Source organism: Rattus rattus, chromosome 10 (genome assembly GCF_011064425.1).
Source record: "Rattus rattus isolate New Zealand chromosome 10, Rrattus_CSIRO_v1, whole genome shotgun sequence".
NCBI classification, from domain to species: domain Eukaryota; kingdom Metazoa; phylum Chordata; class Mammalia; order Rodentia; family Muridae; genus Rattus; species Rattus rattus.
In genome coordinates this window covers 50,754,964-50,781,004 of record NC_046163.1, presented here as the reverse complement: position 1 = coordinate 50,781,004, position 26,041 = coordinate 50,754,964, and the positions used below count along the sequence as shown (strand labels likewise).

General features: G+C 43.6%; 1 protein-coding gene and 1 long non-coding RNA gene across 3 annotated transcripts; one reads left to right on the top strand and one right to left on the bottom strand.

The window, feature by feature from the left end:
* The first annotated feature begins 2,126 nt into the window (after positions 1-2,126).
* Ly9 (lymphocyte antigen 9) lies at positions 2,127-21,306 on the top strand. Of its 2 annotated transcripts, XM_032915555.1 has the most exons (10): positions 2,127-2,250; positions 3,967-4,299; positions 7,227-7,502; positions 7,972-8,310; positions 9,340-9,609; positions 11,406-11,504; positions 12,652-12,705; positions 15,284-15,618; positions 17,118-17,189; positions 21,043-21,306. In XM_032915555.1, the coding sequence occupies exons 1-10, from the start codon at positions 2,127-2,129 to the stop codon at positions 21,106-21,108; spliced, it is 1,968 nt and encodes a 655-aa protein (XP_032771446.1). In that variant the 3' UTR covers positions 21,109-21,306. The 2 variants fall into 2 exon arrangements, with proteins under 2 accessions (XP_032771446.1, XP_032771447.1); XM_032915556.1 differs by lacking the exon at positions 3,967-4,299.
* On the bottom strand, positions 19,402-25,642 carry LOC116911567. Its single transcript, XR_004389329.1, has 2 exons — positions 25,539-25,642; positions 19,402-19,524 (listed from the first exon to the last, which is right to left on the bottom strand). It is a non-coding gene; the product is annotated as an uncharacterized LOC116911567 (long non-coding RNA).
* Between the last annotated feature and the right edge of the window lie 399 nt (positions 25,643-26,041).

Genomic DNA, 26,041 nt, shown 5'->3' with positions numbered 1-26,041 from the left:
CAAAAGAACTTCCTGGAGGCTTCTTACTGATTCAAGGAACATCTATAGGAACAGGCAAGGCTGGTGTGGAGTACTGGTGGAAGAAAGTTAAAACAGGATCAAGCCAAATGTACTGGTGTGGACTCACTAGGCTGACTTCTCCATTGGACATTGATCCAATGACTTAAGAGATCTCTGTCCTTTGATTGGATACAAATTCCTGAGGCATGCTAGAAAGACATGGAAAAGTCAAGAAACGATGACTTCACCAGGCATGAGCGATCTCACATAAGCTAAGAATCAAAAATCTAAACACAGCTCATTAAACCACTTGTAAGATGACCTACAGAGGATTTATGTTCCCCTTTCTGAGAAAATACCACAATCAAGATTCTTACAGTCAAAATACAACCTTGACCTCTGTGCTACCACACAGAGAAGGAATTCCCTTAACTCTTATGGTCTATGTTCTTAACTTTTCAACATTCCTTTCTTACCTGGAAACCAATACAATGAACCAGCACACCACCTTATAATCTCATCCACAAAACAAAAACATTTTAGATAAAACATGCATACCAGAAAATTTTTACTTGATCTTCGAACCCCCACATAGCCTGTATGCTTCAGGCAATGCGACTTCCGAAGCCACAACATCAGCTGTGCACAGTTACTGCCAAGGCGCTGCCGTGCATCCCTCTGAATGGCCACCCTGGACTCCTTCTCTCTTTGAGTGTACTTTCTTTTCCCCATAAACTAACTTTGCTTGTCCTGAAATTCTTTTCTGCAACATAAATCAAAATCCCACACCCATCTTATAGAGATACGGATTCAGCCACCCCCTCTTCTCTTCTATTGTTTTTATTGGACATTTTTTATTTACATTTCAAATGTTTTCCCCTTTCCCAGTATCCCCTCCAGAAACCCGCTCTCTCCCCCTGCTTCTATGAGGGTGCTCCCCCACCCATCCACCCACTCCCTCCTACCTCCCAGCCCTGACATTTCCCGCCTTGACAAGACTAAGGGCCTCCCCTCCCACTGATGCCTGACAAGGCCATCCTCTGCTACATATCGTCAGCCACATTTTTTTTTTTTTTTTTTTTTTTTTTTTTTCAGAGCTGGGGGCCAAACCCAGGGCCTTGCGCTTCCTAGGCAAGCGCCTACCACTGAGCTAAATCCCAACCCCGTCAGCCACATTTCTTGAGGCACTATTTATAATAACCAACTTAGGGCCTCAGCCTGGCTGTCCATCAAAAGAAGAAAAATGAAGTATGCAAACAAGCCACCATTTTGTTCAGTTATAAAGAAAATGAAATGTTCAGGAAAATGTTCTGGAGATCATTACATTGAGGAAAATAATCCAGGTTCAGAAAGATATGAAGTTCATAATTTCTTTCATATGCAGAACCTACATGATATATATATAGAGAGAGATATATATATCATGATATATATATCATGTAGGTGTGTATATATATCATAAGATATATATATCATAAGATAGATAGATAGATAGAAGATAATAGATAGATAGATAGATAGATAGATAGATAGATAGATAGATAGATAGATATGAGAAGAGAGGGAAGGAATTGGAAATGGGAAAGAAAGAGATGGGAGTCCCAGCCTTTCTCTAGTCCTGTATTCAGAAGTGACATCACTAACTCTGTCACATGTGTCCACTATAAGAAGCTGCTAAGCAGGTTGGGGATTTAGCTCAGTGGTAGAGCACTTGCCTAGGGAAGCGCAAGGCCCTGGGTTCGGTCCCAGCTCCAAAAAAAAAAAAAAAAAAAAAAAAAAAAAAAAAAAAAAAAAGCTAAGCCCATTCTTAATCCAAGAAGAGGAGAATAGAAAGGACATGAATGTCCGAAGGTGAGGATACTTAGCGGACATCTTTAGAATTCATGTTTAGAGACTCTCTCTGATGCTAAAACAAGTGAACCTTAGCACTCGTTTACAATTTCCTTGTAGGATCTAGATGTGCTTGGGACCTCTACCTCAGTCTGAGCAGAAATGCAGGGGTCCGTAGTGCTCAATATAAACAGTTCCTTCCGGGACACACACCACGCATGCGTGTGCACTCACATGCTTCAGGAAGCTGTGGTTAGTGCATCTACCTTTAATCTGAGAGCTGAAAGTACACCGTCATGGCGGATCTAAAAAGATGTTGGTGTGAACGGGCTCTAGACGCATTCTCTGAAAAAACAAGAAAGAATCAGCAGCAGATATTTTCTCCCATTCTTTGGATCCCTCTCCTCTTCCTACTCATGGGTAAGTTCCTCTTATAGTCATAACCACTTGCTACTTGATGGTCTCTGAGGTTGGTCTTTTTCACGGAAGATAGGTTCTTGTGGTAAAATCAGGAAATTACCTTCTTTATGGTAAATACTCTGCAACTCTATTTTGAGAACTGTATACGTGTGAGTATATATGTAGTGTGTGTGTGTGTGTGTGCGCGCGCGCGCACGCGTGCGCACACATGAGAGAGAGAGAGAGAGAGAGAGAGAGAGAACATGCACATTAATTCACCATGAGAAAGTGATAGTCTAGCCCTAATCTCAAATAACTCTGGAATCAAACCATTTTCCCTTCACACTTGCATTTTCCTGCTAAGAAATACGGTCTCCAGTTTGTTTCCTGTGTAAGTATATAAATTCACAGAGGGATCGGACAAAGCAAATCCTTCTGATGACAAGCCACCTTGAAAGATTTTCTACTTCCTGTCTTAAATCTCACATCCCCTGAGCTTCATATGCTCAGGTGGCCATAAACAATGTAACTCCTCCTCCTCCTCTTCCTCCTCCTCCTCTTCCTCCTCCTCCTCTTCCTCCTCCTCCTCTTCTTCCTCCTCCTCCTCCTCCTCTTTCTCCTCCTCCTCCTCTTCCTCCTCCTCCTCCTTCTCCTCTTTTCCCTTTAGGCTACAGCTTCACTTCTATGTCTTATTTTTCTTTCATAATTTTTCCACCCAGAATTCTTGGAGTAGCTAGGCTTCAGATCTTGTCTGATTTAATCTGAACTCCCAGTGTGCTCTACAAAGCTTCAGGAGCCCTGGAACGGGGGATCCAGGCTGGGGTTATCCAGCAGATACCACAATCTTCACAGGAAAATGAGTTGTGTTGACCAAACAGCTGAGCTCTTAAGACCTTTAATAACAATGATTATCAGAGATATGGATCTTGCTTAACACCAAAAAGAAAAAAAAAAGACAAAAGACAAAAAAACAGGAGTGAGCTAATGGTACCATCTCTTCCTAACCCCAAGCCTGATGCAGCTAAGCCAAAAACAGTGTGAGATCCCCTAGATGATGAGGTGGAAGGTAGGCTGATCAAGACATGTTCAAACTTGAAAACAGTGAGAGAGTCATGCTTAGTGCAGTAACATGGAACAGTCTCTTGGAAAGAATTGTCACTTCTCTAGACTCTTAGCGACAGCTTCTCCCCATGCTGAGGTTCTATCAAGGAGTGACTTTATCTATCCCATCACTCACCCAGCCATCTCTCTGCCCCTCTACGCACCTTCCTATCCACTTATCTTTAAAGAGATGATGTCATTTGCTTTGCTTTTCTAGTTCTTCACAGTTTGCAACAACCTACTTTCGTAGAAGTTTTATCAGACTATCCCATGAACATGACGAAACTATGATAAGTTTATCAGTCTTACAGATCAATAAGCCGACTCTCAGAAAACTTCAGAAATTCACCCAGTCATAGCCCGAATCATTTCCCGATTAGAACAGAAATTTAGAAGGAATGTTTTACAGATTACTATAGCTGCTTTCATGGAAGGGAGTTTGGTGAATGCATGCATGCATGCATGAATGAATGAATGAATGACATTGCTAGCCAATGGGTTTAGAAGGAGAACGTGTAGTATCATTCATTTCTCAGCATATGGAATTTGTGATAAATACAGGTTTATGGGGTGAATGAATGAAAGGTAGTTTGAGGACTTCAGCTGTTCTTTCAAGTCCCTCTTCTGTTTCCACAGGGCTTGGAGCCTCTGGAAAGGAAACACCCCCAAGAGTGATATCAGGGATCCTAGGGGGTTCTGTGACTTTCCTCCTAAATGTCTCAAAAAATGCAGAAATTGAGCTCATCACCTGGACTTATCTCTCAAAGACTCTTGTTTTAGCCATCACCAGCAGATCTGATATAACGATTCTGCTCAAAGAATACAGTGGCCGACTCAACATCAGCCAAGATGGCTACTCCTTGTGCATGAGTAACCTAACCAAGAGTGATTCAGGATCCTACCAGGCTCAAATAATCCAAAAGAATGTTGACCACACCGTGAGGAACGAGTTCATACTGCACATCTATGGTGAGTTCCAGGGAGCTTGGGGCGTTTTCCACCCCTACACCACCACCAAACTCCTACTGATCCCTAATAACTTTGTCACTGGTCTTCCCAAACCCATGTCTTCCTCACATGAAAAATATATTTACCCTATTCCATTAGCACCCAAAGCCTTAACCCACTCTAACGTCAACTTCAATTCTAAAGTACTATCTAATTCAGGCATGAACGAGACTTGAGGTATAATTCATTTTAAAGCCATCCTCCAGTTGTGAACCTATGAAACAAGGAAAGGTATCAGCTTCCAGAACACAGTGGTGGGTTTGGGCATAAGGTTGACATTGCCGTTCTGAAAGAGAAAAAGTATAAAGGAGTCACAGATGCCAGGCAAACCTAAAACCCAGAGTGACTATTTGTATATATTTTAAGGCTCAGTACTGTATCTTCTGGGCCCATAATAATGGCAGCAACACCTTCCATGTCCCCTGGGGTGACCACTCTATTCCTTGACTTTAGGCATCACTCTGTCTCCAAACCCCCCAAAAGAAAATATCCAATCCTACCACATACTTGTCTAATCTAGACTCATGGTGACAGGGACAGCCCTGCCATTGGTGTCTTCTCCTTCTCGATTGATAACATGTACTTACAGCCCTGAAGCTCATTTCACTTATAGACACCCAAAAGGCTGACCACTTCCATTCTACCCTATTTTTGCCCCTTCAGTTTAAGCTTGTAGAATTTAATCAATAGAGTCCATAAATCACACGCACTCTCTCCTCAGCAAACCTTGTCCATACACATGTTCTCCCTAGTTACAAATGGATGGAGGGGCGGGAGTAGACTGAGACAGGAGGATCAAAGAGGGAGGAGGGAGGTAAGGGAAACAAGGGAGGGAATATGTGCTTGCTTATGGTTTGCACTATAAATATTTATGTATGAGTAGATGTGTGTGTGTGTGTGTGTGTGTGTGTGTGTGTGTGTGTGTGTGTGTGTGAATGTGCATATGGGTGCCCATAGAGGACAGAGGAAGGTGTCAAATCCCCTGGAGTTTGAGTCACAGGTGAATGTGAACCACCCAGTGTTGAGTACTGGGAATCAAACTGTGGTCTTCTGCAAGAGCAGAAAGTGCTCTTAGCACGAATCCCTCCAGCCCCTTACCTTTAATGTTTTGCTTAGAAATACACTTTGTTTCTTAAACATTCTACTTTCTACAGAACAGTAGAATACAATTCAGCCAAGTTCTATCCCACTTGAATGCTTGAAGAGAAGCATTCACTTCTCTTCACTTTCTAATGGCATGTCCCTAATTTCTGAAACATTACCCAAAAGGCCTTAAATGTTTTCATTTCTATCACTATTTATGTATGAATATTCATATGTAATAGGATTCCAAAAGGCTGTCAGCTTTATTTCTATAGAATATATATACATATGTATATGAATATACATAATATATATATTAGATTTCCTACAGTGCCCTATTTTCTTTCTGAGTCTTCAGAAACTGCCTTTAACATCATATTTCTACCAAAAGCATCTTGATGGCAATATGGGACTTTTACTAACATGTGACTCAAAATTCTTCCAACCTCAGTCTGGGCAATGGTGACTTAGACCTTTAATACCAGCACTTATGAGGCAGGTAGGCTTCTGTGAGTTCCAGGACAGCCAGGGCTACACAGTGAAACTCTGTATCAACAACTTTTTCCAACGTGTATTCACTACTTATTTCCAAAGACACCTTCCAGATTTTTAGACATTTGTTCCAACACCTCACTTTTGGTATCGAAAGCTCTATTGGTTTGTGAAGGTTGCCATAACAAAAAATTATTAGTTGATGGGGTTGGAAAGATGGATCAGTGGTTAAGAGCACTGTCTGCATATCCAGAGGATCCAGGTTCAACTCCCAGCAACCACATGGCCATTAACAGGTGTCAGTAACCCCAGTTCCAAAGAGATCTGATAGCCTCTTCTGGCCTCTATGTACACTGTATGCATGTAGCACACAGAAATGTGTGCAGGCAAAACACCCATACACATAGATTTTTAGAAATATATTATTGGCTGAGTATATTAAACAATAGAACTATGTTTTCTTACAACTTTACAGTCTGATCAAGATACCTGTAGGTTTAGTTTCTTCTGAAGTCTTTGGATTGAAAATGGCCATCTTCTCTCTAGGTCCTCAGATGGGAGTCTACATAGTTGGTTTCCCATTTCTCTTCTTCTTATAAAAATAATAGATAGAATTTGGGCCTACGCTAACATAGTCACCCCTATTTCCAAACACAAACCTGACTCCAAAGTCACACTCTGAGAAGTTGGAGATTGAGGTTGGATATATGAAGTTTTGAGAAATATTAGTCATTTCATAATGTCACATTTCTGACATCTCTGTTGATTTGTAGGGTGTCCTGTATATATTGAGGAAATTTTTTTGCAGCTATTAAACTTAGATTATTAACATGTAGAGATTCTTCATATGTATTACTGGTGTTTAATAAGTTCTAGGCAGTAGGAATAGTATGCTATCACATATGTATATCTAGAAGAATCAGTATGAAACTCTTAGTGTAAGCATTATTGTGCCACTTAGGGTGAATATGACCAAAATAAACACTACAAAATTCTCAGGTAATCAGTGAAAATATTACTCTAATAGAAAACACTTAGTAGTAACTGACTCCAGAAAATTAATGGGGGAAAAGAAGTAGGTGTTTGGCATAGTAACGATTAACTTTGAGCCGTTGTGGTAATAAGACCTATGAAGAAGGTCCTAGAAACACAGTGGAGAGGGCTCGCTCAAGCTTGAGACACAACTTCCTTAGAACAGGGAACGCTGGCCTTCCTCCATGCCTAGCTTCTCTACCATCGCCTCCTTCTTCAGGCGGCCTTCTGCTGATTAGGAAGAAAACTGAGAGACTTCTCAATATTGTTATCCCCCTCAGAGCAGCTCCAGGAGCCTCAAGTCACCGTGAAATCTATGACCTCATCCGAGAATGATTCCTGCACTGTCACCCTAACCTGCACTGTAAATGGGTCAAAGGATGGTGTCCAGTACAGCTGGATCCAAAAGGACACCCATAATAAGACAGCCCATGAACGTCACATCCTCAGGGTTTCCCTGAGTCCCTGTGACCCGGACCTACCGTATACCTGCACAGCCCGGAATCCAGTCAGCCAAAACAGTTCCCAACCTGTCCGCGTCCGGCAGTTCTGTACAGGCAAGTGGCTCCACTCAGATCTTCCTGGGGACTCTAGAAACATCCCCTGGGGTTTAAAGTTGAGGTTTCGGTGGGACATAGATGGCAGAGAAAAGAAAGAGAACAAGCTTCTCAGGGGCCTAAGAGAGACTGGCCAGACTTCAAAACCCTGGGCACTGTGGCACCCCAAGGAGGAAAAGAAAGGCCTGAGGCAAAGATCCGAATTGAGCTTAACTTGAATGGTAGTGTCTTCCAGGATCACCTCAAAAATGGGGAAGACTAGACAGGCCAAAAGAGGAATGAAAACAACCAAATAAAAGAGGTGGTCTTGGGAGAAGAGTGAGGGTTCCTCATGGGGAGGGGGGCTATGGGAAGAGGAGAAGGGGTTCCAGTCTCCTTCAGTGTGACTTGGGTGGGGGTGGGGGTGGGGCCAAGGGAGATAGGAACAAAGGCCGAAGCTGCCTTGTCTCATCTCTGACTTCAAATTCAGGAACCTCCAGGAAAAAAACAACCGAGAAGACTGTGGTAGGAATCCTGGGAGAGCCAGTGACCCTGTCCTTGGAATTCCCGGCCAATCAGGAAACAAAGAATGTTGTCTGGGTATTTAACACATCGGTTATCAGCCGAGAACCGAAAGGAGCAGCAACAGTGGATCCTCACCGCCGTAAGCCCAAAAGTTCTGAAGAAAGGAGGCTGAGGATCTCCGACCAGGACAGCTCCCTGAAGATCAGCCAGCTGAAGATGGAGGACACAGGCCCCTACCATGCCTATGTGTGCTCAGAGACCTCCAGAGGCCCCAGCGTGAGACACTTCACCCTGCTCGTCTACCGTGAGTACCCCTCGCCAGCCTCCTCAGTTTCCCCTCCTGCCAAAATGCACTCGTAAGAGCTAGTCAATTCACGCAGGTGTACCTAGGAAGGAAACATCAGAACCCTCAGGTGAGCAGACCCTACCTGCCAAGGCCCCTTGATCTAGGCCTCAAACACCTAACTTTCATCTGTCTGTCTGTCTGTGCACTCACGTTCCAACATCGTTTAGAACGAAGGCGGGGGAAACTCGCAAGGAAGCAGAGTAGGCTGGAGGAAGCTCTTGGTCTCTCAGAACACTGTGACACAAGAGGATGGGCTACTCGGGGACCCAGAGCGTGAGACACGGAATCTGCATTCTTCCTCAGCCTTGGCCTTTCCAGGACGTGGGGCTTGGTATTTTGTGTAGTTGAAGCCTCCCAGCTCTCTTCCCTATCTACATCCTAGGCTGCCCAGCAGGATGGAAGTCAGCCTGGACGACGTGAGACCCTCCCTGTCTCTAATCAAATAAACAACTGCAAAGGAATTTTGTTCAAGTAACAAAAATGAATGTGGCATTTAAGTAGTAGTTTTTCGTCTTAAAATTCCTGGTAAAGCTTGTTGTGTTCAGAAGAACTGGATTTGTTTGTATTGATTAACTGGTGAGCTTTTCACTGCAAGACAGTGTTTGGATCAAGTAGTTTCTTTCATATTTCCCTCCTTCACACCTGAATATCAAGGCCCACAGAGGGAAGGGATGCTCACGACATTTTGTAGGTGAGGAAAAGACCTCCACGTGGTGTATGACTCCTGGGGGGCGGGGCACCATACATTCTTCATGGTTGTATTCTTTCTCTTTTACTTTTCTTTTTAATTGTGTGAGTGTGTGTGTGTGTGTGTGTGTGTGTGTGTGTGTGTGTGTGTGTGAATATAGATAGTGTTTAGGATTTTTTTTCATTCCACTATGTAGGTCTTGGGACTCAAACTCAGGACATCAACCTTGGCAGCAAACCGGTTTGCTGACAGGTCTAGTTCCACACTGGCTCTGCTTCCCCCCCACCCCCCACGCACAGAGAGACTGAAGAAGCCCAACGTCACCCAGAGTCCTGTGCACATGACGAATGGCATCTGCGAGGTTGTCCTGACCTGCTCAGTGGAAGGTGGTGGAAAAGACGTGAGGTACACGTGGATGCCTCTGCAAAAGGAAGCTGTCATGTCCCAAGGGAAGTCGCACCTCAACGTCTCCTGGAAGATTGGTGAACGCCTGCCCAACTTCACATGCACAACCCATAACCCTGTCAGCAACAGCTCCCGCCAGTTGTCTTCTGGGAGCCTCTGTTCAGGTTGCTATTTCTACCCCTATCTCTATCTCTCTATCTCTCTATCTCTCTATCCAGCTCCAGCTGCACCCAGGCTGCAGAAGCTGGGGCTTTGATGTACAGTGTTTTCGTTCTAAGCTGTTTATGAACGTCAGTGAGGGAACAGAGGGCAGAATCCTTTAGAGCATCATTTCAGTGCAACTGGGAGTCCGCATACGGATTTCTAAGTTTCTGATAGCTGTGTTGTTAAAGGCAAAAAGAGACAGATGGGTTAGTGACTACCTGTATCCAAATACTTCAGAGGCTGAGGCAGAAGGATTACAAATTTGAAGTCAGCCTGAGCTATAAAGTTAGAATTTGTCAAAAAGAAAAAAAAAGCTGTGGCTTTAATTCCATTGGTGGAGTTCTTCCCAGTGTGTGTGAAATCCTGCCTGTAATCTATTCAGACAGAGAGACAGAGAGACAGAAAGACAGAGAGACAGAGATCAAGGAGTTTGAGTACATACTTGGCTACATAGAGAGTTTTTTTTTTTTTTTTTTGAGCTGGGGACCAACCCAGGGCCTTGCACTTGCTAGGCAAGCGCCTACCACTGAGCTAAATCCCAACCCCTACATACAGAGTTTGATACCAGCCTGGGCTAACAAGACAACCTGTCCAAAGAAGTTAAAAAGAGGAAGCGATGCAGCCAAACAATTACTTTATATAATAGATTTTATTTAATCTAATAGATCCAAAATATCAGTAGTTCCTATGAATTTTGTATAAAAATATTTACGAGCATTGCCAAGGTCAGCATTGCTTTGCACTTACGCCATATCTCGATTCAGATATTAGATTTTTATTAAAAGTTATTTTCTTATTCGGATTCCATAAAACATACAGCTCAAAACTAAATGTATATATCCAAGTCTTTTTCAAACTAACTCCAGTGTTTCAAGAAGGAACTGAATCGCCCGCCATTTACCACTCAAATTTAATAAGAAATGAGCACTTAGTTTCTAAGCCGTGCCGGCTATATGTCAAAAGCTATGGCCTACTGGACAGAAGCTTTTCTGTTTTGTTTTGCTTCACTTGTTTTGGTTTTTTGAACTGAGTATAGCCTTATCTGGCCTGGAGCATCGATAGGCTAGCCTCAGACTCATGGTATTCATCTGTCTCTGCCAGGTGCTGGGAGTAAAAGTCTATGCACCATGCCTGGCTCTGGTGGTTCTTAACAAATGTTAGCCACTACTCTAGAGCTCTGTGCATTTTTGCACCTTTAATTTTCACAGCAATCCTATAAGAGGAATATTTTTACCATTTTCCTGGTTCTCTAAAGATACTGACAGAAGTATAGGGACTTACCGAGGTCACACAGCAAAAGCAGTATTTGTACCTTAAGCCTGGCACTCTGTTCCTCCCCAGCAGAACGCAGGAGAAAGGTAAAGTCTACTAGGATGCAGTGTCGCTGGGGCAGGCTGAGTCTGGAAGACAGTGCTAGAGCCTGGCCTCATAGGAATCTGAGCCCTTTCTTCCTTGAGTTTGTAACTTCTGTCTCACTCATAGAGGAAGGCAGTAGTGCAGTGGTCAAGCCTCATGTTAAAACTCTTGAGTCTGGGTAAGCCATAAATCTCTCTCTGGGGAGCCTCTGTACTCCTCAGGTAACCTCTTACCTAGGAGGCTTGCTGGTAAATGGCTGTAGAATGAATGACTAAAAGTATGCATTTTAGGTTGTGACAGGATTTTGAGAGCCAGTTAGGATGGTCACTGTGTTCTGTCAGTCATTCGCTCTGATTTCTCTGTCAGTATTTGCATTAATATCCTCATTTTTCTCTTCAAGGCCCTGAGAGAAACAAAAGGCTTTGGATCCCGCTCCTCCTGGGTTTGTTCTTGGGGATGCTCATTGGCGGTTGCTTCATTTTGAAGAAAAGGAAACTGTGTGAAGGTGCTAAATTCACTTTGCCCACCCTTAGGAGCCTCTTCATTTGGAAACTGGGAGGTTCCTACGACTTCCCCTAAACCCCTGCTACTTCTCTCTGTAGACCTAGTTTCTTCTCAGAGTGATGAATAGGCTAGATATTAGTTAAGGGTCTTTAGTTAAAATAATTGTAGCCCAACTGAAAGGAGCCCAGATTTTGTCATTTTTATTTTTCTGTGTATATGTGTTTTGCTTGTGTGTACAGACACTATATGTGCACTTGATGCCCTTGAGGGCCAGAAGAGGGCATCTGAGCCCTTGGAATTGGAGTTACAGATAGTCAAGAGACAGCATATAGGTGCTAGGAACCAAACTCAGGTCCTCTGGAAGAGTAGCCAGTCCTCTTAACCACTGAGCCATCGCTCCAACCCTAGCTTAGACTTTTGTAGAGTGTGAAGGAAGAGCAGGGACACGATTTATTATTTCATGCTCAGTGACCTTAATGGACAAATGTCAACAGATGCTCACAAACTACCAGATCTCCCCATGTCTTATCTGTGAGCCAGCTTGACTTTCCTACTGCAATACAGTGGAGGGTCAAGAGGAGGGGTGTACCTCAGCGCTACCACCTGCAGTTTCAGATACACACACACACACACACACACACACACACACACACACACACACACACACACACACTAGTGGCTAGTGAATGAGGCTGTTTCCCTCCAACTTCAATTTTAAAAATGTAAGAAATATCTCTGATTACCCAGGTTGAAGTCATGTGATTGCTGTTGGACAAATCACTGCAGACAAGGAGATAAGTGTTCATAATCGGCATCTCCCTCTAAACTGAATAGTGGAGTGGTAATGGAAAATTTTCTTCCCAAAGAACAGGCAGGATAGAAGACACATGGCCCTGGAAGAATCACTTCTAAAAGAGTTAGAATGCCAGGAAGTCTCACGGCATTCTTTCCAGAATGAAGATGACCCTGGGCTCTGGTTACTGCTTCCCTTGACTCTAGGCTTACCTTGGGGTCCTCTCCTTCTCCATAATCTCCTCCCTGACTCTGTCTTCAGAAGCTTCTCCCCCTCTCCTTTGAGTCTCACAGAATCAAGGTATCTCTCCACTCTCAGTCTTGGTGACTTCTTCTACTTGCTTTCTCAGGTTCATCTTTGGCCATCAGGTACAGCCAAGCCAATGTCCCAGCTGAAATACCAGGTAATGTCATTGGTGACTCTGAATATGGGTCCCCTGTGCAGCTAGAAGCCCCCAAAGCCTAGCTAGTCAAAGTGTAGTCAGCTGACCAGCCACATGGAGTACTTAGCAGCTTGTTAAAAATGTAGACTCTTGATCACTACCACTGGAATACGGAACGCAAAGCTGCCTTTATGGGACCCACATGCCTGCTAAAGTTTGAAAATGCAGCATGCTGAAAGAAAGTGATTTGGGAATAAAAACTCCAGAAAGATAGATCCCTTAGAGTTAATTACTGGAACTAGGAGGGGCGGTCTGTCTGCTAGAGCCTCCTAGGTCCCTTGGAAGTCACTTGATTGTGACTTACCAATTGAGGATTGAGTTATTTTCTTAATTGTGAGATTACAGAAACAAAGGCCAGGTGAAGTGGTAAAGCTGTGGCAGGAGCAAAACCAAAAAGCCAATTAAAATTAGACTCACAGATGCCAGTTACCCGAGAGCAGCAGTTTTCAACCCATGCATGGGTCATAATCACCACAAGGGTCGCATTTTAGACATCCTGCATTTCAGATATTTACATTATGACTCATAACCGCAGCAAAATTACAGTTCTGAAGTAGCAACAAAAGTACTTTATGGCTGGGGGGGTCACCAAAGGGTCAAGCCTTCAGAAGTTTGAGAACCACTGATCTAGAGTATCCTCAGTGTGTTTGCAATACAACCTAAGCTAAGGGGTGAGTTCTTGAAACAAACTCTTATTCAACATTCTAACTGCACAAAGCATGTAAAAGAAGAACTGTTCCATTGGGTGTTGGGGTGTGGAGCTGATATGCTTGCTTTTACTTCCTCATGTCCATGGCATGACACCCCAAATTACCTCCTTGAACAACAGAGTTCTGATATGCTGAAGAGCCCCTTATTCTGCCTCCTCGCCCCACACCATGCCTCTAAAAACTCGTTGAATCTTATGGAAAAGATCTACCAAGGAGACAGGGTTAGAGGAAGGACTGGGGCTGAAACCATTACACAATGTAGACTTTCTGAGAGAGAAATGCAAACCCCTTCCCCAAAAAATGGGAATAGAAAAAAGAAACTATCAATGACTCCTCACGGTTTTGCTATGTTCTAAAGTCAACACATCATAGCTGTCAGATATATGGACTCAGGTCAGGAAGTTTAGACCCAACTTCTCTTCCCTACCAATGATTGCATCTCAGGGGACACAAGCTCTAACTTTCATTTTCCTTATCTGGAAAAATGGGGATGCTTCATTTGCTGTGAGGAGCAAAGGGGAATGATGACCACGGTGGTCACTCAGTGACAATCTTTGACCAAGCCAGCTCAGTCCATCAACAGAGTCGCAAGTGAAGGAGTGAGGATTGAAAAAGAAAAACAGACAAAATTACAACATGACTCCAGCCCACACTGAGGCTAAAACAGGTTTATGTCTCTCCAGCCTGCTTTTATATCATTCTAGGTACACCCAAAACACATGGTCAGTTCTTGGATGAAAGGCGAAGTAATCAAGCGAAGTAGTAAACGAGATCACACAAGATAGAAATTAAGTAAAATAGTAGGCAAAGAGATCACAAAAGGTAGTAATTCAGCAAAGGAGTAAACAAAACCCCATGGTCACTGTTTCTAACATTCTTACCTGAGCCTACTTCCTTGTCCGAGCCCAGTGACAACTGTCAAATTCCTAAAAGTGGCACCAAAAGCTCTCAACAAATCTTTACTATTGTCCACTATTATATCAACTCACACAAAGCCAGGGAAAGCACTAGGTAGTGGTAAGGACACCAGGACCAAGCCACTGCACTCAAACCTTGGCTTTACCGTGTAGATGAAGATATACAACCTCTATGCGACCCAGCTTCCTCATTTCTGTGCTTCATGATGTTATTATAGCAGATTAAAGACACTTGGAGCATTGCTTGACACATCACAGATACTTAGTGAATGGTAGACATGTTGTTCTACATTTGAGTCAAATGAGCTACTTTATTTACCTCAGGGCAAGGTTGTGCTGCTCCCCACACAAGATACACCACACCCTGTCAGTCATCAAAGCTTGCCTTTACTTTAAAGCCCACCTCAATTCTGCCAGTTTCAAGGTCTTCCTTGTTCTAATGAGAAGCATGTCCTCCCACCTCAGCACTTTCCTTAAACCACCCATGGGATACCTATCAGAGACCACCTTATATTAATAAGTAATAAATATTCATGTATATGACTCCTTTTCCCCAGCTAGACAGTGAACTCCAGGACCAGATCTAATTTATCATTGTGTTTCCCCAGAATACCTGCCTGTGTTCTTGGCAAGGTTTATCCAGTGGGTTAGTTCTGTTCACTTAAAGTGGCTGGGAAGACCATATCTCATTATATGTAGTGAACATGTATGTGTCAGATGAATAAATTATTTGGTGTTTGAAAAGGAAGAAGGAAACACCTAGAGAAACTCCCTAATGGAAAACAGATGAAAACTCCCCCAGCCTTGTGATCTGGTCTAGGATAGAGGTTGGAGCAAGTTGGGTCTTTGTAGCAGATCAAAAAAGACGTGGGAATTGACACACTTTTATTAATCCAAAATAATGTGTTCTAGAAACCCCAGCTGGCCACATAGAATTTTCCGTGCTCTCCCAACAGTATGAGAAACTAGATATGCCTGCTAAGACTATCAGACATCACTCTACATCCACCTCAGATACCAGCTCTGAGAGCAGCGCAACAACAGAAGAGGATGATGAAAAGACCAGAATGCATAGCACTGTTAACGGTAGAAGTCAGGTGTACGACTTATTCACTCAAGAGGACATTGCACATGACTTGGCCTCTGAGGGGCAAGCAGAATATGAAGCAGTTAGTCCAGATGATAAAGTGGCTAAGTCTATGGATGAAGAAGACACAGCGTACACACAAGAGTCCCTGATTGTGCAGGTGAGCACTTCTGACTAGCACATCTTCATCTTCCTTCTCCTTTTGGGACTCTCTGATGGCCTGAAGAAGTTCTTACAAAGTGGAGGTCTGTGTGAGAATAGAGCAAGGACCATACAGACTGATGCTAGGTTCAACCATGATCACCAAACCTTGAGATCCTTTGAAATGGAGGAGCTCTGTCTTGGGGACACCATTATGGGGAGCAAGAGAGTCAGAGGCACTGTCCCCAGCACAAAAGCAGTTCCCAACTTCTGAGACCAGAGCACAGTAGGTGTCCTCTGGCCTCAATGGCTATGGCTGAATGGGAAAGTGAAGGCTAATCTGATACTTACCTGTTACAGGGAAAGAACCCACTTCCTCAGAAGAAAGAAGACTTAAATACAATCTACTGCTCTATACAGAAACATAAAACGGTGAGAACAACTTTCTTTTTCCCAAGACCCATCAAGTAAGAAGGTGTTGCCAGTGGTTTTAACTGAAAGGCCTAGATTCCCATGGCTGAGGAGTTCAAATCCCCTCAGTGCGTACAGATCTGACAAATTCTGTCATCAACAGAGGTGTCTGATGTACATCTGTGTGACAGAAGGCTGAACATTTAATAATCAATTTAATTTCTGATATTCATTATTCTCAACATCAACCATAAAACTATAGGATTATTTTATATAAACACACACACAGACAATCTAAGAACTTGACCCACCAAAATGGTAATTTACAATTGAAAATTAGCCAAATATTTAATGCAAAAAAGGTGCCATTAATTACATTAATTACAATATGTTGGTGCCTAGCTCCCAGAACAGGCTATGCTCCCAGCCCAGGTTCTCTTAAATCCATGGATAAAAGACACACACACACACACACACACACACACAGTTGTTCCTTTTCTACTTGCCTTTGGACATGATTGCTGGCTGTGACTATCTCCCACCTGGAAAAGCATGCCCTTAACAATATTCTTATCTCTGCTCCTCCCCACTGCCCTAAACCTTAGTTGCTAAGATACATGTAGTCCCTGCTAAACACCCCTGCCCATCCGCCTACAGGAGCAGCCACAGGTCCCCACTCCTCCCGAGACCTCACACAGTTGCTTGGTTCTTCTCTCCCCAAAGCATGGTGGATCTTCCTACTCCCTTGTGTCTGTCTCTTTCCCTCCAGGGACCCAGAAGTCCTGCCTATTCCTGCCACCCAGCAATTGTCCCATGATTTTCTTTACTGACAGATCAAGAACCAATTAGGGAGCAGGACCTTAGCATCACAACCGCTTCTTACAGACTGATGCTAGGTTCAGCCATGATTACCAAACCTTGAGATCCTTTGAAATGGAGGAACTCATTCTTGGGACACCATAGGGGGAACAAGAGAGTCAGAGGCACTGTCCCCAGCACAAAAGCAGTTCCCAACTTCTGAGACCAGAGCACAGTGGGTGTCCTCTGGCCTCAATGGCTATGGGCTAAAGGGGAAAGGGAGGCTAATCTGATACTTACCTGTTACAGGGAGAGAACCCACTTCCTCAGAAGAAAGAAGACTCAAATACAATCTACTGCTCTATACAGAAACATAAAATGGTGAGAACCATTTTCTTTTTCCCAAGACCCATCAAGTAAGAAGGTGTTGCCAGTGGTTTTAACTGAAAGGCCTAGATTCCCATGGCTGAGGAGCTCAAATCTCCTCAGTGCGTACAGATCTGACAAATTCTGTCATCAACAGAGGCGTCTGATGTACATCAGTGCGTACAGATCTGACAAATTCTGTCATCAACAGAGGCGTCTGATGTACATCTGTGTGACAGAAGGCTGAACATTTAATAATCGATTTATGTCTGATGTTGATTATTCTCAACATTAACCATAAGCCTACAGATTTTATATATATACATAGATATATAAATATAGATAGACAGATTCTATATTTTATATAAACATAGACACACATATAAGCAATATATCCTACTTGCATTTTACACAGGTATATACAGACACAGACAAACACACACACACACACACACACACACACACACACACACACACACATCTAAGACCTTAACCCACCAAAATGGTAATTTACAATTGAAAATTAGCCAACAATTTAATGCCAAGAAAATGTGTCATTAATTACAATATGTTGGTGTCTTGGAGTTTTGAACAGGTCAGTTAATGGTAAATTTACCATTAAATAGTAATAGCTATAATAACTAACTCATATAAAATCTCACAGTTCATAAGGCTTTGACAAACATGTTCCCTACATCCTTGTAGCAATCATTGGAAATGTGTTGTCTTCATTTGAAAGCTGAAGAAGCTGACTCAGAGAAATTAATTTTGCCTCCTGTCAAGTTCATGCTCATTGAAAGTTCTAGCACCAGTGCAAGCCACAAACACTTACATTTTTTAAAAGTTTCTGTGCAGTGTATATCATATGCTGAGCATATTCCTCCTAGTATCCTCTACCTTACTTTTTCTTACCCCTTTCCCTTCCTGTTGTAGAAGATTTTTAATCCTGACCTGGGTTTCGACCCCACCTTTGACCATTTAGTTCCCAAATAAAAGATACACACAACCTTTATATTTACAATAAGCACAAGAGCTCGGCGCTATCTACCATCTACACCTTGAATTATTTCTCCCTTTTCTTTCTCTGGAAGTTTTGAAGTTTCATGGCCTTTTACGTCATGGCCTTTGATCCCCTGGGGTTGGCTTTGTGCAGAATAAGAGATAAGAGTCTAGTTTTACCCTCCTCCTTGTGAGCATCCTGCCCACCATCACTATTTGCTGAAGGGAGACTCTTTCTCCTGTGTGTGCTGTTGGTATATTTGTCAAAAAAGTTGTAGACATAGGTAAATTCCTATGTCAGATAATGCCTTAGTTCTTCAGGAACTACAGCCAACAATCAACAAATGGGACTCCTGAGTTTAAAGTGCTTTAGTATAACAAACAGTTAAGTGAGCGCAGACAGCCTACAGCATCATCGCAATCTCTGCATCTGACAAATATGATACCCAGCTATAAAGTCACAGACCTGCAACCGATTAACCTATTAATCTGGGTGTCTGCTTTGCTAGGCTGTTTTTGGCACCGTGCGGCTGGACTATAACTTGAAATCAGGGGTTGTGATATTCCTTTTGCTTGGGCTGATTTGGCTATGTTTGTGCTTCCATATGAACTTTAAGATTGTGTGTGTGTGTGTGTGTGTGTGTGTGTGTGTGTGTGTGTGTTTGCACTGAGTCTATATATTGCTTTTTGTTAGATGGCTATCCTCACACTATTAACTCTTTCAATCCACGAGCATAGAAAGTCTATCTTCTACCGTCTCTGATTAGTTTGTTGGTGTTAATTTTCATTGTATATGCCTTTCACTTCCTAGGCTAGCTTTATTCCCAGGTTTTGTTTTGTTGGATCTATTTTTGTCTCATTTTATTTTGCAGCAATCACAAATGGCATTTTTTCTCCTAATTCTCTCTCATCGTATTTGCCACTGGTCTACAGGAAAGCTGCTGACTTTGTATGTCAAATTTCTATCTCGTCCCTTTATTAAAAGCATTTAAAACATCACTTTTAAATGTTTTTCTTTTCTTAAATATGCCTCACGATTATTCTTGCTCTGGATCTAGCTGATTATTTCATCCTCAATTTCCTAAAAACATTGAGTCCTCTAACACTTTTGCTGTTGAATCTACCCCCAAATATCACCTACCCTCCTGTAAAACATTAAAAATTTTTTAACTCCAAAATTTTTCAAACACACTACTTGTCTGTAATTAATGGTCCAGTCATTGATGTCTACTGAATGCCTTTTATTCACAATCAGGTGGTGCTGTGAGGATCCAGATGTGTTTGCAGCGGCACCCTGACCCTGTGGATGTGTCTTTTATTGGTCATTTGATAGAAGAGGTTAGCGTTGAATCTGTCAGTGAGAGAAGGAGAAAAACACTATGTGATTACTTAAGTGTTTGTGAAATTCCAAAGGTTTTTTTTCAGATGCTAGTAGTAACAAATGTCACTGCACTGAGGGACAGGGCAGCAGCTGTCACTGCACTGAGGGACAGGGCAGCAGCTGTCACTGCACTGAGAAGGACAGGGCAGCAGCTGTCACTGCACTGAGGGACAGGGCAGCAGCTGTCACTGCACTGAGGGACAGGGCAGCAGCTGTCACTGCACTGAGGGACAGAGCAGATATGACTTCAGAAGACGTTGAGTTGGGTTTTTAAACTCTGCCAGGCGTGTTGGCATAGCCTTAGGTGTTGGAAGCTGGAGAATTGCAAGTTTTAGGCCAACTGTCCTATATAGCAAGACCCTGTCAAGGGAAGGAGGACGAAGCAGAGCTTCTCAATGAACAGGGCTCGATAATCACCTACTCAGATAGCAGGTTAGTTCATCGTCTTCCGCCTCCTCCTGACTCCAAGCCCATGGTTTACTGTTTAGGGATGTCTCTGCTGACCTTAGGCATTAATCTGTATAATTTACTACATTTCACAGCTGCTTTCCTCTGCAGTCTAATTCTTTGGGCCAAATTTACAGCTATGAATATTGATTTTTCTTTGCTCCGACTTTTAACGTGGCCCCAAGCCACCTCATGCAGGGCTGCACAGCATCCCCAGCCTACCCTACAGTAGGTAGAAATGAGTGCATTTCCTCAGCTATGTTCTTTGCAGAATTTATCTGTCTTCAGGGGTTTGGGGGACCAGGAGTTCTAGTTCTGGATCCAAGGCCATCATGTTTTGATCAGGAATTTCTCAACCTATATTAATCATTTTCTAACACACATCTCTGGACAGTGTCTTGATACCTAACCCTTCCCACCACCACCACCACCACCATCACCACCGCCATCACCACCGCCACCACCACCACCGCCATCACCACCACTCCCCCCACCACCACCACCACCACCACTACCACCACCACCACCACCATCACCATCACCACCACCACCACCACCACCACCACCATCACACCACCACCACCATCACCACCACCACCACCACCACCACCACCACCACCACCACCACCACCACCATCACCACTATCATCAGTTCAGGTTTCATCCTCTCTGTACAGTACTTGTCATTCTCCAGAACTGAGGTCTAATGGAAGCCTAACCTCTTTCATCTAAATTACTATGTACATGTTTGCCTCTTCCTCTAGTTACAGGCAGAGACTGGGATCACTCAATGCTAGCTTATTAAGTGCAAAGTATTTCTTTTTTGTCATTTTTAAACTTGTAGGTCTGATTCACTTAACTATCTAGTACACCCCTGTGGAGAGTCCAGCCCATGGTCCTTAGCTCTAGAAGACTTTCCATAAATTATGAGATGGACGAGCCTCGTCCTGGCCTTGCATCTTACCAGCACGGACTGAAGAGAGTTGGATTTTCCAAGGCTTTGCTAACCTTATTCTTGCATGTTCTTTTTGACTCATCTAGATGGTGCAGACACCACAGCAAGCTACTGAGCCTCCTGAAACCCCTACCTATGAAAATTTCACCTGAAGTGAAAAGCAGCTGCTACTTCTGGGAGGGGGCAAGGATTTGGAGAAAAGCAGGCCTCGTACATCCCGCTGTTTCTGCAGAAAGGACACATTGGAATTTCCTGCCATGGCTTAGACTGGCCTGAATTTGATGCCTTCCTCTTCTTGTCATCCTCCTTACCTCATGAGCCCATGTACAGGTCAGGCAGAGTCTCCTTGGAGCCTAACACCTTTTCTCTATTTGTCTCTATTCATCCTTTAAAGTTCTTCCTCTAAACTAAAACTCACTAGAGAGTGTTCTCCTGAACACGGCTTTGGACCCACTTGACTTCTGTTCCCCACGTTGCATTTATTAGAATACCTATCAATTCAAGCAGAGTTTTATACTCAGTGAGAGCGTAAGTATGACCAGTGTGTGGTTCGAAAATGATGGCCGCCACCCCACCCCCTATAGGCTCATTTACTTGAATGCTTAGTCATAGGGTGGGGGAGGAATGGCTTGAGAAGATTAGGAGTGAGCATTGTTGGAATAGGCGTGGCCATGTTGGGAGAGTGTGTCACTGGAGGTGGAACTTGGACATTCCAAAATGCCCAGTGTCTCCCTCTTCTGCTACCTGCACATCTGGATGGAGAACTCTCAGCTCCTTCACCAGCACCATGTCTGCTTACATACTACCATGATGTAATGCACTAAACCTCTAAAACTGTAAGCCAGCTGCAATGCCTTCTCTCATAACAGTTGCCTTGGTCATAGCGTCTCTTCACAGCAATCGAACATTGGTTGAGACGGAAGTTGGTACCAAGGAGCAGGAGTTATTGCTGTGGAAGGCCAGGACATGCTATTTGTTGGAGGAATATGGAAGACCTTGGGACTTCGGACTAGCAAAGTGGTTGGACATTTTAAGCAGGGCATAACAGGCCATCCCATTAGGAGCATGAAAGAAAAGTGCCAAGGATGATTTAAACTGTGGGGACCCAGCTCAAGATGTTTCAAAAGAATCAGGGGCATCCCTACATGGAGGATAAAGCTGTGAAGGTGAAGTCTGGATTGCCCTGGAGACCCCAAGCTGTTGGAGATACCAGAGCCACGGGATATCTTCCAAGATGAGCTGCAAACTAGGTGTGGAACTAGCCCAAGCTAGAGAACTATGTTACAGTCCACAAAGCTGAAAGGAGTCAGAGATCGGAAGAACACTTGGACATCAGACATGGAGATGCAGAATTTAGAGTCTGTCCTGCTGGTTCTCATTCTTGTGTTTTACTCCAGTATTTGTTTACTATGAGCCGCTTTCTCAGTTTTGGAAAGGTAATGTATATTTCGTGCCACTATATGCTGAAAGTGTGTAATCTGCTTTTATTTTTTATTATTTTGATATTATGGGAGTTACAGTTAAGAGATTACCATGAATCTCAGAAGAGACTTTGAACTTTAGACTTTTAAACAGTGTTAAGACTGTGACAGATTACAGGAACTTTTAAAGTTGGACTAAATGTACTTTGCATTATAATATAGCTATAAGTCTACAGGGGGTGGGGGCAGGGAATGCAGTGTGGTGATGGTTTGAATAAGAATGGCTCCCGTACTGTCTCTGACTCAGTTGCCTGCCTTTGGATCCTTTTTTTATATCTGGACTGCCTTGTCTGCCTCAGTGGGTGAGGATATACCTAGTCCTATTGGGGCTTGATGTGCCAGAGTGGGTTGGTTCCTTCTCTGAGGAGAAGGGGAGAGGGGAGTTGGGGGGGGTGAGGGTAGAACTGGGAGAAGGGGGAGCTGTGGTCAGGATATAAAGTGAAGGAATAAATTAATGAAGAAAAACTTTTTTTAAAAACAAGTGGTCCCCATAAGTTCAGATGCTTGAATGGTTAGCTATCGGGGAGTGGAACTACTTGAGAAGGCCTTGTTGAAGGAGGTCTGTCACTGGGGGGTGGGCTTTAAGTTTTCAAAAGCCCAGCCAGGCCCAGTAGCTTTCTCTTCCTGCTGTTCTTGGATCAAGATGTAGAACTCTCAGCTCCCTCTTCAGCCCCGTGTCTGCCTGTGTGCCACCGTGCTCCCCATCATGGTGACAATAGAGGAAACTGTAAGCGAATCCCAGTCAATGCTTTCTCTCATAAGAGTTGCCATAGTCACAGTATCTCATCACAGCACTAAAGCACTGACTGTGACAGCCAGTTTGTCAGCTCATTGAAAGTATCACTGTCCTTGTGTAGCGACATGGCAAAAGCTTAATAATCAGATATACAATTATGATCGTATTATATACAGAACATTCCGGAACATGGCATCCCTACTTGCATAGGATTACTTCTGGTCAAATGATAATTGAAGGAGGCCAGGACTGACCAACCTTCATACCATCTTCTCAACAGCACCTCCTCCCCAATGAACCCAACAGGTATTTTCACACATGAGCACACAGGTCTACATGAAGCAATGCTCACTCTAGTGTGGAAAATAAGCCATTTACTGAAACTCTGTTCCAGTACATGGTCGCCTCCCCAAGCAGTGGCAAACTTGTAGAGAGAGCAAAGGTTAATGTGCCATATGGGATACATTGTTGAGTGTCCAGAGCAGTACGTATTGTGTACCATCAGATGGATTAGAAAATCCTAAGTCTACATGCTTATGTAAGGCATGGCAAAGTCTAAATGGAAATATAAAATCAGTGACTGCTTCCAGAGGAGTGACCAAGAACCTTAGATTGAGGGGACGTTTTTATCGAATACTTTTTTTGTATTGCTTGATTGAAAAAATAAAGTACTTTAAAAATTAGTGTTTTTCAACACTTTTTAAAATATTTGTTTCATTTTTTAATTGTGTGCATATGTGTGTTTGTGTTGGGGGATTCGCAGGCACCTTAACAGGCTCACTGGTTTCACTAGACTGGTCCCCTGTATCGCTGGCCAATGAGATTCAAGGGTACAACTGTTTTGGCCTCTCCCATCCCCTTCCCCTCTCCCCTCTCCCCTCTCCCCTCTTCCTGTCCCAGCAGTGGGACTATAATGTGCACTGACACACCCAGCTTTTTAAGTGGGGTAGCGGGGATACAAACTCAGGTCTCCGTGCATGTGTGGTAGGCACTTCACACAATTACGAGCTGCTCAGCAGTTAGTTGTGTGGGTCACTGTCTTTGTGAGGTCACAAGGGGTCAACAAGCAGACATACAATACAGTGGTGAGATCACAGCACACTCCACAACACAGCCTTCCAAAAGGCCTGGGCATTTGGCCTGGGCATTGAAGTTTCTTGTGATCTCGAGAGCTACGCAGCCCAAGGCTCAAAGCTAGAAGAAAGCAGCGACAGTGTTGGCAAGACGACTCAGTCAGTAAAGTCCTGGCTGCATAGCCTGGAGACCTGAGTTTGCATCCCCAGACTCATGGAAAGGTGGGAAGAGAGAACTAACTCTGTAGACAGTTAGTCATTAAGAGCTTGAGTATGAGGCACAATCTGAATGTCTAGGAGCACCCAGGTACCCACTACCCGCACAACCATGTGGATTTCAAGGCCATATGCAGATACGTGAGCAGATGTGCAGCATCAAAGGGCAGAGGGCTGCAAGGCCTACGCATGCATGCCCAAAACACACTACTGTTTGGTTTCTGACCCTGAGACACAGGACTGAGGTGCATATTTTACACACCAAAGCAGACCTGCCTCCAAGTTCTCCCATAATCCCTCAGTATCTACCTGACATACCCTTCCCCCAGAGGCTCTTTTCTATATAACCTAGACATTTTGGTCTCTCTCTTCTTCTACTCTTCTCCTCTTCTTTCTCTGCACCTGCACCCTTTCTCTTTTTCTCTTCTCCCCCCAGTCCCACCCCATGGGGAGTCACGTGGCCTCAATCCTTGGGCCAGTGAACTTGCCCAAATGCAGCTGCCTTTAATTTAATATAATCTAATCTGGCTTGAATTGGCTCATTTCATTGGCAAAGAAATAACCTATCAACTACTACTATTGCTGCTGCTGCTGCTGCTGCTACTACTACTACTGCTACTACTGCTACTACTACTGCTACTACTGCTACTGCTACTACTACTACTACTACTACTACTACTACTACTACTACTACTACTACTACTACTACTACTACTGCTACTACTACTACTACTACTACTACTACTACTACTACTGCTACTACTGCTACTACTACTACTACTACTACTACTACTGCTACTACTACTACTACTACTACTACTACTACTACTACTACTACTACTACTGCTACTACTACTACTACTACTACTGCTGCTACCGTAGAAAAAAGAAACCAATGGCAATATGTTCAGCATTCATCTGGGCTATTCTTACTCCATCTTTTTTTAAGATTATTTTTATGTTATGTGTATGATCATTTTGCTTGTATGTATGTATGTATGTATGTATGTATGTATGTATGTATACCACATGCATGGAATACCACCTGTGGAGACTCAAAGAGAGCATTGGCTCACCTGGAGGTCCTGGAATATATAGGTTGTTGTAAGCATCTGATACAGGTGCAAGGAGCTGCACCTGGGTCTTCTGGAAGAGCAGCAAGTGCTCTTAACCACTGCACCATCTCTTCATCATTTTATTGTTCTGGGGGTGGGGGGTTGAGACCGGGTTTCTCTGTGCAACCTTGGCTGTTCTGGAACTCATTCTATAGCCTAGGCTGGCCTCTAACTCACAAAGGTCCACCTGCCTCTGCCTCCTGAATGCTAGGATTGAAGGCTAACCCCGCTTCTCCATCATTTCTTATTGTCTCTGCTTACCAAACACCTTGACTCAACTCCCAATATCTGCCGCAAGACCACAGACTCTTTTTGAATAATCCCATTTCTTCGCACTTGCTTTAAGATGTGCTGTGTGTTTCTACCTAAGGGGATGCCAGCCTGCTAGGCTGGTACAGGGATGAGGGATCAGGCGAAGCACAGGCAAGCCTATGGGTTGACTGGCCCTCGTGAGGCAGAGTAGC

Coding starts and splice junctions, on each gene's coding strand:
- Ly9 (XM_032915555.1), top strand. CDS start 2,127: ATGGCGGATCTAAAAAGATGTTGGTGTGAACGGGCTCTAGACGCATTC. Junction 7,503..7,971: donor CGTCCGGCAGTTCTGTACAG/GCAAGTGGCTCC, acceptor CTTCAAATTCAG/GAACCTCCAGGAAAAAAACA. Junction 9,610..11,405: donor TTCTGGGAGCCTCTGTTCAG/GTTGCTATTTCT, acceptor TTTCTCTTCAAG/GCCCTGAGAGAAACAAAAGG.